General features: G+C 51.9%; 3 protein-coding genes across 7 annotated transcripts; 2 read left to right on the top strand and 1 right to left on the bottom strand.

Moving 5' to 3' along the window:
- Positions 1 to 239: 239 nt before the first annotated feature.
- Positions 240 to 3,720, top strand: LOC105697330 (isopentenyl-diphosphate Delta-isomerase 1). Of its 4 annotated transcripts, none has more exons than XM_012420563.1 (3): positions 240 to 821; positions 1,018 to 1,349; positions 2,300 to 3,720. In XM_012420563.1, exons 2-3 carry the CDS (start codon positions 1,071 to 1,073, stop codon positions 2,759 to 2,761), a joined length of 741 nt encoding a protein of 246 aa, XP_012275986.1. In that variant the 5' UTR covers positions 240 to 821; positions 1,018 to 1,070; the 3' UTR covers positions 2,762 to 3,720. The 4 variants fall into 4 exon arrangements, with proteins under 4 accessions (XP_012275986.1, XP_012275988.1, XP_012275985.1 ...); XM_012420565.1 differs by having other exon boundaries at positions 240 to 872; XM_012420562.2 differs by having other exon boundaries at positions 276 to 810.
- Positions 3,721 to 3,729: 9 nt separating this feature from the next.
- LOC105697331 lies at positions 3,730 to 6,129 on the bottom strand. 2 transcript variants are annotated; one of them, XM_012420566.1, is made up of 5 exons: positions 5,908 to 6,129; positions 5,692 to 5,813; positions 5,425 to 5,611; positions 4,421 to 4,684; positions 3,730 to 3,994 (listed from the first exon to the last, which is right to left on the bottom strand). In XM_012420566.1, the coding sequence occupies exons 3-5, from the start codon at positions 5,479 to 5,481 to the stop codon at positions 3,752 to 3,754; spliced, it is 564 nt and encodes a 187-aa protein (XP_012275989.1). In that variant the 5' UTR covers positions 5,482 to 5,611; positions 5,692 to 5,813; positions 5,908 to 6,129; the 3' UTR covers positions 3,730 to 3,751. The 2 variants fall into 2 exon arrangements, with proteins under 2 accessions (XP_012275989.1, XP_012275990.1); XM_012420567.1 differs by having other exon boundaries at positions 5,692 to 6,129.
- A 1,473-nt stretch (positions 6,130 to 7,602) lies between these two features.
- LOC105697213 (short stature homeobox protein 2-like) lies at positions 7,603 to 12,209 on the top strand. Its single transcript, XM_012420342.1, has 4 exons — positions 7,603 to 7,732; positions 8,476 to 8,799; positions 11,566 to 11,799; positions 11,869 to 12,209. The coding sequence occupies exons 1-4, from the start codon at positions 7,603 to 7,605 to the stop codon at positions 12,207 to 12,209; spliced, it is 1,029 nt and encodes a 342-aa protein (XP_012275765.1).
- The last annotated feature ends 1,524 nt before the right edge of the window (positions 12,210 to 13,733 follow it).

Genomic DNA, 13,733 nt, shown 5'->3' with positions numbered 1-13,733 from the left:
TATTACCATCACGAGTACGTGAGCCGCCAATGGCGACTGGTAGATGGTACCGCCATCGCGAGTGCGCGAGCTCCTATCAGAAATTCGTTGCGCCGCCCTTGGGGGCAAAAAATGGTGAATGCTAACGTACGAAACCAGAGGGCAGCACAGGATGCGATCCAACGACCCTGCCCGTGAGCAATCTCCCAACTCATCTCTGCTGATCATCGCTTTATTTCCTAGTTCCGGGTATGAGGGAAGCAGAATGGTTAAAAGACCATATACTGTTTCTGCATAAGAGTGTCTTTGTCGAGCCCGTTAGTGGAATATAGTAAAATGCATGTTACAGAGACAGCCTGGTCTCTCAACTGTGAGAGAGATCTTATGAAAAGTTGCTACATCCTCCGACACTAGAACGCACTGGAGCTTGCCGTTCCACTGATTTTTCACGAAATTGGAGCCTGTTTTAAAAATTACAATAATTGAACCGTACGAAAATAAACAGTGATTCGAGATATAATTCATGACTCATGCAAATCGAGACGCTCCGCGATTATGTGAGACGTGATTCGTATGATAATCGAAGAGGTGTTAAATGGAAACCACCTGCTCATATTGGACGACCTTGCAGCCAGCAACTCGGAGTAGCTCGTTACGAGCCTCAACCTGTGTGTGGCGGGCGATAAAGAGAGAGCTACGAGTAGCTGCAAAGGGGTCGAGCAACCTTCTTCACTACGACTTATTCCAATACATTCAGACATGAGTTCTCCGCTCACGGATCAAGTCATTCCGTGGATCGCTGCTCCGAAAAGAAGGATCTGCTGCAGTCCAGTGAGTGAGAGGTTATCTTCATCAGAAGTCTTAATCTCCATGACAATTGTCGCAATACAGAGGCAAAGAAATAACCCCGTCCATCTGAAAAATTTGAATTTACATCTTTTTTGTGATTATGCTAAATATGATGTTTAACTCGGCTTGTTATTTCTGCTTGAATTACGTGAACAGCAACTAATGCAAATTTACTTTTTCGTGCGGTAGGTAAAAACGGTTGGTGCCCAACACCGCAGTACGGTCTTAGTTGCTGCCCGAGAATGCTGAAGAATAGCCAGAAGCTCTGCACAGTTGTCAGGAAACTCTCCTCTTCTGTGAGGGGCTATTACGCCAAAATGCAGGTCGCCCCGTTGCAAGAAGCCGCCCTGGAGGAACAGTGTATACTCGTAGATGAGAACGACAGGATTCTTGGCGAAGCCTCTAAAAGGTATTGCCACAGAGTCGGCGAAGCCGGAAATATACCTCTTCACAGAGCATTCAGCGTCTTCATGTTCAATCGCAAGGGAGATCTGCTGCTCCAGAAACGATCTCTTAACAAGGTGAGCAGATCTTTATATATAGAGCGACATTAATTAATAATTTTCAAAGTGCAATGTACAACGAACGAATCAATACTCCAACATAGTCCCCTGCAATTATATAACAGACCCCGGACAAATTTTACATAAGGAATAAATCCTACTTTTTTTACAAGCACATATAGAGAAGTTGAAAAATGCCAATTTAATATTCATTAACATTTATATGCAAGGTGGTGCAATCCAGTTTGCATAATCGTTCTCGTTCTCCTTGCAATCCCCTCCAAAGGATAAAACTAACGAAGAAAGTAAAAAGTATCAAGATAATTGACAATCACAACCCTGATGCCATCTAATGAACAGCCTAAATAAACTGTGGGTAGTCATTTGAATGAGCTCCAGATTTGATAAACCCAATTGGACCGAACCTTTGTACCCTCATGGTGGATTTCCTAAAAATCGACCAGCAACGACGATCTGTGAATAGCCTGCGGCATTCCAGCCTCGAAATCAGCGGCATGGAATTTTTGGTATGCACCTTAGCGGCGTGGCATCCTCGGAGAAAGTAGAAAGTTTTTTCTATCGGATGAGTCGATCGCAATCCTCCAGAGGATCGAATGACGAGTACTGTTTAAAAAGCGCGAAATGCTCCATTTCTGAAGTAGACCCTGTTGATTGCAGCATTCGCAGATCGGTGATCAAATGAAGAGCGTTCCCCTTCGCCGTGCCGAGTCGAAGGCCACGAGCCTTTCCTTCATATGTATCGCGCTACGTGATTATCACAAGTGGAACGCACCGGCCACTTTAGACGGTTAGCGAGTTAGAACCTCGAGTTGCGTTGCCTATTAACATGAGGCGAGGATCTCGTTACATTGCTCGGTTGATGCCGAGTATTCCGTTAAAATGTAGAAAAATTAGTCAATGAACTAACACGTAAGGGAATCAACTCATGCATTTCGGTGCCATTTCAGGTGACCTTCCCAGGGCACTACACAAACACCTGCTGCAGCCACCCTCTGGCGAAGATCCCCGGAGAGATCGAGGAGGAAGAGGCACTGGGTGTCCGGAGAGCAGCCCAACGCAGATTGGGCTATGAGCTTGGAATTCCTCCTGAACAGGTCCCGGTGGAGGACTTCTTCTACCTGACCCGAATCCATTACCAGGCCCCGGGTGACGGCTACTGGGGGGAGCACGAGATAGACTACATTCTCTTCCTAAGAAAGGACGAGGTCACCGTGGATCCGAACCCCGACGAGGTCAGCGAAATCCGGTGGGTCTCCAGAGCGAGTCTCAGCGACTTCGTCAAGATCAACTCCCCTCTGAGCCCGTGGTTCCAGCTCGTCCTTAACCACAAGCTCCTCACCTGGTGGGACAACCTCGACGACCTCTACAAGTTTCGAGACCACGAGACAATACAACGCTTCGTGCAATGAACAGTAATCAGACCCCTTCGCCGTCGAGGCGGCCACTCTTGCGAGTATTCTTCGCGAGGGGGCCCTACCTTCCTTATCTAGGAGTAGCCTGTATCGAATACGTGTGCAATTTGATGCAGGTGTATTTATAAAACCTGATAACTACAATATGACACGTGGTCCACCGATCGCCTTGCGATCGCGACCGGTGGATCACTCTCAAACACGCGTTTCGTCGCCATTACGTCTCGGCCCTTGATCGTCAGCACTTTGTCCAAAGTCGATGAAGTCCGCAGGTGACTTCACACGAAGAACAGACCTTACCGTGTAAGGTATGAAGGTGGATATACACGTAACGATAAATCGTGGCGATATTTCAATCTGTGCGTTTAAGTCGAGTTCTCATGCAGCGTCTATAACTGGTCAAATTTGTATAGAATGACCTCCGCGAACTTAACCCTGTGGCCTATAACCACGAGTCTGACTCGTGGCAAAGTCACGCAATTGGCATATATCGTATAGGCCAAGGGGTTAAGGTAATGTGAAAATGGCATTCGAAGGGTCAATCGCTCATGAAACATTTCTCCGAACTAGGTGTATTCAATTCAAACTTTGCACTGTTAATATGGAGGCTATAAAGCATGCCCAGACACATATGAAATTTCATTTCTTACAAATAATTGTAATAATGTCCATAAAATTTAAACAAAAATCTTATTTCATGGGTAACAGGACCTTGTAGCCTCCATATTCACATTGTGAAGTTTGAAACGATTCCGTACACCCAGGTCCGTGAAAAGTTTCACCCACGCGAACTCTGACGCCACTTTCATGTCACCTTAACGCGACAGTTTGTCGTTACATGTGAGGCCACCTTAAGATCGACCACTCTTCGGTTGAAGTTAAGTATTTCTACGTGTAACGCAAGCAACCTTGTATCACGATCTGTCACCGAATAAAGCGTTCTTCTCCTTCAAGAAGCATGGCGTGTATTAATTCGATCTTAATAAGTCATTGAGAGGGTCCACGTTCTTCGTTTCTTCCGGTCCTCTTCGTCTCTTCTACCGCGATCTCGGGAGGGCAGGGACATTTCTTCGCCTGTTTTGTCAATCTTCGGAGCTGCTCGTACCTGGAGATCTTCTTGCAAGTATCACGTGGAAGGTTCTCGCAGCATCGCACCACAGCTGCCTTAGAAACTTCCGCCGCCTTAGAGCTTGAAGTCCCCAGGTAGACGAGAGTGCCCCCTGGAATCATCTATGGAAAAGAATGAAAGGAAAGCGCCCATTAAGGTGTAATGAAAGTATCATATATGTACCAAAAACTCGATTTATAGAACTTTTCTTCAAACCGGGTGCGCCGAATAAACTTTAACACGTGATGGAGATCCTAATAGGGCTCTTGAAACTGTCGAAACTTCATTTTTCTAAAAAAAAAAAAAGTTAACCCGGACAAGAACCAAAAAGGGAATTTCTTTGCGAAAAATCTAATTTCACGAGTTTCAAGACCTTCGTTAGGACCTTCACTAATCACGAGCTAAAGTTTCTGATTATTCGATGCGCCCAGTTGGGAGGAAAGCTTTATCAACATTTTCAGTTCTTGGTATACATATGTACACCACACTTTCATAACGCCATAAAAAGGAGAAATTATTTGAAAAGGAGGGGACTCTTGACCCGAGACCTGGTAGGGAGGTTTCCAGCCACGTTTACGATGGGCCAGACGACAGGTGCAAGGGTCAGGCTTCCGGGGTGGTCGGCCGAACAAGTACTCGAAGAAGGTCTCGTCGTCGCAAGGTGCCGGCGAGCAGTCGGTCGACTCTTTAGGGCTGCGACAGAAGTTCAACCAGGATTTCTTTCGTGGAGGCGAAGGGACGTTTTTACATTCGGGTTTTCGAGTCCCCGCAGCCTCCGGTGAGATCGTGGGCCAGTCTGCGCGTGCGCGAATCTGGAACATCGAAGGGTGAGGACGCGACAAAGGGCGGGGCGTTTTTCTCCCCGATCGGTCTCGGTTTTGAAGTAACCTCAAAATATAACAGCTGGCCACAAACCCGTAAGAAAATATAAGAATGTATAAGGTGCTCTCCCTTTATGGTTCGTTTTTTTTTCATCGAGAAGTTCTGACTCCAGGTTTTCTGTAGGTGTCCTCAGGGTTGGGTAATTTCGCGTTTTTTTGGACTTTGCTATGTACTACGTAACTAAGTTGCTGACCACAGAAAATCATAGAAAACCAGTAAATTACGTTTCCAATGTGGAGGATATCGCAGATGCACGCCACATCTCTATCCGTTAGGTTATAAACATCTTCTAGCGCGCATGTAAACACGTACGAATTTTTAAGAAATAATAATAAATGTCTAGCTGGGTTAATAAAAATATTATATAAATATAAATTAAATACAAACATTTCGTGATTATCTTGCACTATTTAGACATTGTGACGGCCTCTCCTGAATATTCTAGTGTTACATTTTTCCGCGAGAGTCGCCAGTGTCGCCGTTGGCCAACTTGACAATTGTAGAGTTACTTTTACATGGAAGTGGGAGCTCTTTATTCTACGCCACACTCTGGCCCGATAACGGTGTCGAATGGCCACCAGGGTATGTAGAAAGATATTCTCGAGCGAAACATGGGCCATCGGTACAAACTCATCGAAATACGGCATGTTATCGAGAAGTGTCGACTCACGTTCGAAGCGATGGCACCGGGGATGATTTTGAGCCTCGCCCGGAGGAGCGCCATCATGGCTACCGGAGGTCGGGGAACCGGAAGGGGAACAAAATTTGCAAGACCGGAAGCGGAACCAAATTTGCAGGCTCAGAAGCGAAACAAAATCCGTAGGACCTCGATCCTCTGATCGAAGCGACCGCGATCCCTGATATCACGTCTGACTATACAAGGTGTTTCCAAAATAGCGAGCCCATATTTACACAACAAATACGTATTTAACAGTACCTGATTTTCGACGTTTCTTCCGCAGGCAAACAAATTTGACACACGTCCCGAGCAAGTCTGAGTACGCCTCTGCAGACAGCTCTGCCCCCTAAACGCCGCAATAATCTTCTCGGGGATTAAACCTAAGATTTAGAAGTAAATGTCGTCACGTTGACCATTATACTACCGTTCTACCCGTATTTTAACTAAAATTTCTTTAAAAAAGAACAAACTCACCGTTCGCGTTACATAACGTTCGTTCTTCCACCTCTTGACGCCATCGCCATGAAGAATGCGACTAACGACATTTCAAGAGAATCTAAGAAAGGAGAACAGTAAAATATACATACCAATCCAACAATGGCGGCGATTGACATCAAATCCTGAATTTCGTCGCTCCGCGGTATTCCCTCGCGGTATCCGTGTTACACACATGTCCACGCATCAGTGGGTTCCCCGGAATTTCTTCAGGGCAAGTCCTCGGCGCGGATTGATTGGTCCTTTCCGTTGGGCCGACCCGCCCCTCCCGCGCGAATCGCGGTCGGCGAGGAAGGGTGTTTACTCGAGACACGACAATTCATTACGTAATTGAATCGAACGAGGCCCCTCCCCACCCCTCTCGCGGAACGCCGCCACGCGCGGTGGCGCGATCCCCCCCTCCCCCTTCCGCCCTGCCCCCTACCGGAGTGCGCCGAGCGACCGAATTAAACGATTAGTTAAACTGATTTCCAGTTAGGAGAATGAATAAGTAATCGGATTTCTCGTTAAGGTAATCGCATTGCGCCCTGATTGGCTCCGTCTGCCTGCGTTACGGGACGTTGCCTACCCCAGCTCCCCCTCGTCCTGCCGCCACCCTCCTGCCCCTCTCCTAGACCCGCGAATACGAGCCCCTCCCACTGCCGAGATTCCTTGGCTAGAGGCCCTGCAAGGGAGAGCCGTCCCGTCACGCCGCATTAGATTTTGCCCTAACGGATAATATTCGGCCGACCTTTCCAATGAAATCGTGCTAGTGAACCGGTCGTCGTACCGGGGGGACGAGGGTCGAGCAACCAGGTACGACGAGTCGATGAGTAATATCCGAGGATCGACGAGACGACAAGCAACATCGAACCGCGAGGAGTGAACGGCGACCGGCGGGCGCCGCGCGCCCGAGACTCTAGTCCCCGCCCCTCCCGGGCTCGACACACCCTCCGTGCACACAAACCCGGCCCGGCCATGGCCGCAACGCCGAACGTTTGCGCGAGCAATTACAGCCCCGAACGCAATCCCATTTAAATATTGCCGAGTTTGGTGCCGGCAAACACGCCGGGCGACGTGCGGGGTCGAGCCTCGCCCTCTTCCTCCCCTCGAAGTCCTTACCTACGAATTCTCGTGTACCCAGGGACGCTTCAGTTCCGTACGAGTTTCCACCGCATGGATTAAATCTTAGGGACGGTTTATCCTCAATGTACAGGGTTTAAATAAAAGGGATACGTTATTCTCGGCGTGTAAGGTGCCGTAACGGAAATTGATTCCAACGGATGTATTATTTCCGACGTAAATACTGGGATTCAAGGCGCGGTTTAACATTGAGGCATGTTTTACTCTCAATGTACGATTAGATCAGACCGGGAATGTTTGAAGTGGGTTGAAGCGAGCGAAATCTGAATTTCGGGACGCGCGCGCCTCAGCTGTCGGCGAGATCCGCGCTCGTCCGCGGTCAGAGCGATAAGACGCGGGAGGACGGGGGACGCCAAGTTTAAGGTCGCCGGGGATGCGGGCTTCGGCCGGGCCGCCAACATCGGAGAGGAGTGGCCTGCCCTAGAGGGGTGGTGCCACTGGGCGTGGCGTAGGACGGCCCCCCCGCCCACCCGGTTGGCCGGCGGGGGCGGGGCGCGCTCGGCACCCGGGAGCCCGGCTCCGGGTGGCCGAGGACCGAGCGAGTCCCCGAGGATGGAGCAGCTGGCCCAGTTCGTCTCCAAGAGCTTCGAGGACGCGGCTCGCGAGGTCAGGGGTCGCGCCCGCGGCCCCGCCGACCTCGCGACCGGCGAGTGCGACGACGGCCCCGAGGAGCCCCGCCGACGTACGTCTTTCCCCGGCCACTTCGTAAGAGAGAACGAGCCGCCTCCTGTCGGCGTCGCGAGAGGCGACCTCGGGGACGCCTCGACCCCCCGCGGACTCGCGAGATCGGCGCTCGCAAGGTCGCCTCCGTTCTAACGTCCGTTTGCCCCAACCGCGATCAGGGAGAAAAGAAATTTCTTAAGTACGATTGGTTAATCTTGGATTAGTGCAATTTGTGGCTGCATCGAGGAAAATTAACATCCATTGGTAACCATCCGACGTCGAGGGATTAACTCTAATCGCGCGTCAAGTAATCCTTGGGTTAACGTGATGATATTTATATAACGTTTCGACAAGCTGGGTGCACCGAATCATTTGAAACTTTAACCCGTGATTATATAGATCCAACGAAGATCTCGAAACTGCTGATACTTTAACTTTAAAAAAATAAAAGAAGAAATTGTAATTCTCCCGAACGAGAAGAAATGAAGAAAATGTTTTTTCCTAAAAGTGAAATTTCGGGAGTGTCAAGACCTTCGGTAGGACCTCCGTAATCACGGGTTAAAGTATTAAATTATTCGGTGCAACCAATTTTGAGAAGAGTTCTGTCGATATTTTGACGTTTTCGTATTTATGGATAAATCCTGTTGTAACATCTTTGAGATTTTAACTCGAACGTTGGGGCAACCGCGCCTCAGGCATCTTCGAGATAACGTCGAAAGATTAGGACGGGAGATGTTTTTTAATGAACCTTGTGCGAAGCAGATGTCAGTGCGCCGTTCGAGGACTCCGTGCGGGAAGCGTGCACCGGGCCCGAGGACGCGCCGTCCTCGCCGGAGGACCTCTCCGTGGCGGCGCGGGACGCCCAGGCGACGGTGCCCAAGTTGACCTCCAAGACGCCCAGGACGACTCCCAGGACACCCGAGCTCAAGCTCTCGGTCCGCAAGTTGCTCGGCTGCAGTCCCTCTCCGCCGCCCGCCGATGACCCCAGGACGCGCTCCCCGAGCCCCGAGAGCGCCCCCGAGGCTCGCCGCCGATCGCCCGACCCCAAGCAGCCGCATCGGACTGCAGGACAGGAGGACTCCAAGGGTAAGGAACGCCGGCGGGTATCCCTTCTTCTATAATTCAACGCTTCGAATCCAGTTACACTGACGAGCGATTGGGAGGAGCTCCACTTTCTCCGACCCTCTTCCGATGCCCTGCACCGCGACCCATTGGAATCGCAACGCGACAGGTCGGAGTCGCGACGTGACGTGTTAGGATCATCACGCGACGTGACGTGTTAGGATCATCACGCGACATGACGTGTTAGAATCATTACACGACGAAATGGAGTCGCGACGTGACGGGTTGAAATCGTCACGTAACGTAATGGAATCGTCACGCGACAAAATGAAATGGAATCGCGACGTGACGGGTTGGAATCGCCACGCGACGAAATGGAATTGCGACGTGACGGGTTGGAATCGTCACGCAACGAAACGGAATCGCGATGTGATGGGTTAGAATCGTCACACGACGAAATAGAGTTGCGACGTGACGTGTTAAAATCGTCACGCGACGATACAGAATCGCGACGTGACGGGTTAGAATCGTCACGCAACGATACGGAATCGCGACGTGACGTGTTGAAATCGTCACGCGACGAAATGGAATTGCAACGTGACGGGTCGAAATCCTGTCGCGCGGAATGAAAGCGCGACGCAACATATCGGAATCGTGTCGCGACGAAATGAAAGCGCGATGCAACGTGTTGGAATTGTGATGCGACGAAATGGAGTCGCGACAAAATGAAATGGCGACGCGACGTGTCGAAATCGTGTCGCGATGAAATGAAATCGCGATACGACATGCTGGAATTATGATGCGACGAAATAAAATCGCAATATGACGTGCAGGAATTATGATGCGACAAAATGAAATAGGCGACGCGACGTGACGGAATCACGACGCAACACACGGTGATCGAGCCGCGATAAAACGGAATCGCGACGGGATGCAATGGACTAGCGACGCGACGGATTCGCGACGCACCGCATCCGAAACGGCGATGGTTCCGGTTAGAGGGCGGGGGCAAGGAAGCGCGGTCGCGGATTTATGGTTTAATATACTCTCCCCCTCCCCTGGTCCGACTCGGTGCGGATGCGGCGTCGAGTGCGTCCCCGCGAGAGCACCTAAACGGCGTAAGCGCCGTCTCCCCGGGGCCCATAACTTTTCCCGATTAAGCGCAAATCAAAAAGCAATCTGGCCGCCACCCCCGCGGCCCTCGTCCGCCCAGGCGCGGCCGTAACGTACGGCCGACCCTCCGCCCCGGGAAACCGGAAAAGTCAAATAATAAATATCTCGAGTCCTCGGCGGACTTTGACGGCGGGGAGGCGTCGGCCCGAGTGCGCCGTTCGTCAACCGACGACCCCCGGGGGCGGGGGAGAGCACTTTGCTCGATACTCGCCTCGCGATCCCGAACGCATTTATGGCCCTTGGACGGTACTGACCGTCTCGCGATCGTCTCGTAACCGTCTAGCATCCGTCTCTCAGCTGTTTCGTGAGCGTCACATCGGCATTTCTTAAAAGCGTCGTGACCGCCTCCCGTCATCCCCCAACAATCTTCCCAAGACCGTCTCGGCGCCCCCTCCCCCCCAGCATGGTTCTCCAACCCAACAAGATGCGTCTCCTCGCAAGGTCAGCACCCACGGTTCTCATCGCTGCACCCCTTCGCGATCGTTTCCGCTCCCATATGTGCGGCGGTTTAAAACCGCCCTCTCCGACCGGGCGCGCGGTTTAGCGCCCCGCGGCGGGCCCGGCCACGGAGCCAAATCACGTTTCGTCGAGTTTCCACTCGTCAATTAGGGATGAAATCGGCCCAGCGAAACGCGCCGAGGGGAGAGAGAGTCGTCCCGACCCCGGGTCTCCCCGAAGGGCCAGAAGCAATCACACTTGGACACAAGGGGTCGCTAATTCGATTACCGAGAGAGGTACTCGGGCGCCCCCGCCCTTCCGCCCCCTGACGGGCGTCGTGCCGTCCGTCTCTTCCTTCTCGGGACCCCAGCCCCCCTGCCCCTGCGGACGGCCCGCGGAACTCGAAAGCCGAAGGAAACGCGGGAAACGCGGGAGGCCGCGGCTCGCCACTTTGCTAAATTATATAAATCACGTCCCCCTCGTCGGAGAGGTGCTTAATCCCCGGCCCGGCCTCACCCCGGGGGCAACTCGCTGCGCCCTTAAACGCTCGCTCGTTGAATCGCGCGCCGTTAATTAGCCGAGCGTGCCTTTGCTCGTGGCCCCGCGCCCAGGGCGAGCGAAGGAGTTGAGATTCGCCCTGGGGCGAAATAACCTCCGAGCCTCCGGGAGATTTCATCGCGCCGAGTCTCGAGGAGGACGCGCTACCTCGGCGCGACGCCTCTAGGAATATTTCTTATGAAAACATGGCAGAAATTCCTTTTCGATCTCAATGGTCTCTAAATAAGATTAATTGACGATTTATCTCATTTAAAAAAGATTTTCTGCGCCCCCTGTAATCGAAAGACTCTACTTACCGTTCGGCGGATACTCGGCTCCTGCGTAAAGAACAAAAGATATATGTATATAAATGCAGCTTTTAAGTTTTTTTCCAGTAAATACTCCTACGTGCAACTGAACCATTTTAACCCATTTGCGTTAAATACGCTACTTCATGTATCACGAATAATAAGCGAATGCTGTAAGACGCGTGGCTTTAAAGTATAAAGTATAAATATAAAATTAACCGTCTCATTCATTCTCGATATTCTCGGACAGTTACGGTACGTTTCGCGGGTACCTATTCCAAGTTTCTGTTACCGAGGACTCTCGAGCTCCACTAACGAAGGGGTGCGTCCGCAGCGCCAGGCTGCCGCGGCGGCGGGACCGGGAACGGCAAGCAGCGGCGGTCGCGGACCAACTTCACGCTGGAGCAACTGGCCGAGCTGGAGCGGCTGTTCGACGAGACCCACTACCCGGACGCGTTCATGCGGGAGGAGCTGAGCCAGCGGCTGGGCCTCAGCGAGGCGCGGGTCCAGGTCTGGTTTCAGAACCGGCGCGCCAAGTGCCGGAAACACGAGAGCCAGCTGCACAAAGGTAGGCCGGGCTCCGTCCGCGTGGAGGTGTTGTGGGCCGCCTGTCACCGGACTGCTTCCTTGGTCGCAGGGGTCGCTGGGGTCGCCGGGGGCGCGGCGGTGGCCGGCGGGATGGTGCTGGCCCCCCGGAGCCCGCCGGCGTCGCTGGAGCCGTGCCGAGTGGCGCCCTACCTGCCGGCCCTCCGGCTGCACCCCGCGGCCGCGCCGCCGACCGCCTCCGCCTTCGACCCGGCCGTCCTCCGCTACGCGGCCGCGGGCGGCCTCTTCTGTCTGCCGCCCGGGCCGCACCCTCTCGGGCTGGCCGCGAGCCTCGCGGCCGCCGCCGCCCGCTCCAAGAGCAGCAGCATCGCCGACCTCCGGCTAAAGGCGCGCCGCCACCAGGAGGCCCTCGGCCTCGAGAGGCCCGCGTAGGCCGACCGGTGAGTAGTCGGCCGAGACGCCCGGCATGATTCACGCCCGACCGGCCGCCGGGGTCGGGCGCTAATGCAATAACGCCGCGCCGCGCGGATAAATCAACGGGACGACCGGCCAACCGGGGCCGGGGGATAATCGCGTTACGCGACGCCTCGGCGTCCCCGGGGCGCCGTTATCCGCCCCGGACGGACTCCTTCCTCTCGCCGGGCAAGAAACGGCCCGAGGCGCGTACCGCGTCGCACTGGACGCGCCGCGTCGACGCGGCGGAATCGGAGCACCGGTCCAGACCACGGCGGAAGCGGGGCATCGTGGTGGTTGTTAATCCCTTGCCGTATGAATTAACTCGGCAATGCCCGAGTCAACCTTCAGAAAGAGTTTGGGTAGCTAAGACAAATATATCTGAATCGTATACAATTGGGAGAAACAATTTTTTTCTTGAAAAGATAAATTGGATCGTTGATTTGAAATCCGACTCGTGATAGTCATGTTTGGTCGAAGTATTGGCCAACGAACGGCAGGGGATTACACGCACCGTTTTTCGGGGGTTCCCGTGCACGACGCGACGATGCGCCGCGCTCGGTGGAACGCTGGCTTGAACCTGTTTCCTCGCGACCGAAGTGACGCACGGGGCTAGAGGAATCTCATTGGTTAATCCCTTGTCGTATGAATTAACTCTGCAATGTCCGAGTCTACATTGAGAAAGAGATTGGTTAGCTAAGACAAATATATCTGAATCGTATACGATTGGGAGAAACAATTATTTTCTTGAGATGAAAAATTGGATCGTTGATTTTGAATTCAACTCGTGATGTTCACGTTTGTAGTATTAGTGTTAATATGTCGAAGTATTAGTCAACGAACGGCAGGGGATTACACGCATCGTTTTTCGGGGGTTTCCATGCACGACGCGACGATGCGCCGCGTTCGGTGAGACGCTGGCTTGAACCTTTTTCCTCGCGACCGAAGCGACGCACGGGGCTAGAGCAGTCTCGTTGGTTTCTCGTTCCCCTAATTGTTACTTTAGGACTTTACGGAAGCAAACAGGGGCAAATAATACAAATTTGTTTTTAGAAGTCCATTTTTTGAAGGTCGGTCTCAACACCACGTGTTGAGATCACGTGTCAAAATCGCGCATTAAAATTACAGACGCGTCCCTTCGTTCATCTTCCAGACGAGAAAAAAAGAAAGAAAGTTTATCGGAGAAACTACCCGTTCAAGCTCGCCTTTCCCTGAGAACAACGTATTTGCGAAACAGACCCCAGTCCGTACAAGGGGCATGATATACAACTACAGAAAGAGAAAATCCAATTTATAAAGTTATTCTTTCCTGTCCGTAGTTGCATATCATACCGCTCGTACAAACTGCCCTAGTAGCGCAAAATATTTCTCCTATATTTTCTATATATTTAACGAATATCGTACATTTTGTAAATATTTACCAGACATTTGAAATATTTGCAAAACGTTTACTTTAGAATACGATCTCTATAATATTTATATAATATTAGCTCCATGTGTTTT

This window comes from Orussus abietinus, unplaced genomic scaffold (assembly GCF_000612105.2).
Source record: "Orussus abietinus isolate OABI.00-Male unplaced genomic scaffold, Oabi_2.0 scaffold646, whole genome shotgun sequence".
Lineage (NCBI taxonomy): Eukaryota > Metazoa > Arthropoda > Insecta > Hymenoptera > Orussidae > Orussus > Orussus abietinus.
Note: the sequence above shows the minus strand (reverse complement) of the source record. Positions and strands in the feature narration are given on the sequence as shown.

Coding starts and splice junctions, on each gene's coding strand:
- LOC105697330 (XM_012420561.1), top strand. CDS start 850: ATGACAATTGTCGCAATACAGAGGCAAAGAAATAACCCCGTCCATCTG. Junction 923..1,017: donor TTTGAATTTACATCTTTTTT/GTGATTATGCTA, acceptor TTCGTGCGGTAG/GTAAAAACGGTTGGTGCCCA. Junction 1,350..2,299: donor AGAAACGATCTCTTAACAAG/GTGAGCAGATCT, acceptor GTGCCATTTCAG/GTGACCTTCCCAGGGCACTA.
- LOC105697331 (XM_012420567.1), bottom strand. CDS start 5,481: ATGATGGCGCTCCTCCGGGCGAGGCTCAAAATCATCCCCGGTGCCATC. Junction 4,685..5,424: donor CCGGTGCCATCGCTTCGAAC/GTGAGTCGACAC, acceptor TCGATGTTCCAG/ATTCGCGCACGCGCAGACTG. Junction 3,995..4,420: donor GCTGGAAACCTCCCTACCAG/GTCTCGGGTCAA, acceptor TCTTTTCCATAG/ATGATTCCAGGGGGCACTCT.
- LOC105697213 (XM_012420342.1), top strand. CDS start 7,603: ATGGAGCAGCTGGCCCAGTTCGTCTCCAAGAGCTTCGAGGACGCGGCT. Junction 8,800..11,565: donor AGGACAGGAGGACTCCAAGG/GTAAGGAACGCC, acceptor GTGCGTCCGCAG/CGCCAGGCTGCCGCGGCGGC. Junction 11,800..11,868: donor CGAGAGCCAGCTGCACAAAG/GTAGGCCGGGCT, acceptor CCTTGGTCGCAG/GGGTCGCTGGGGTCGCCGGG.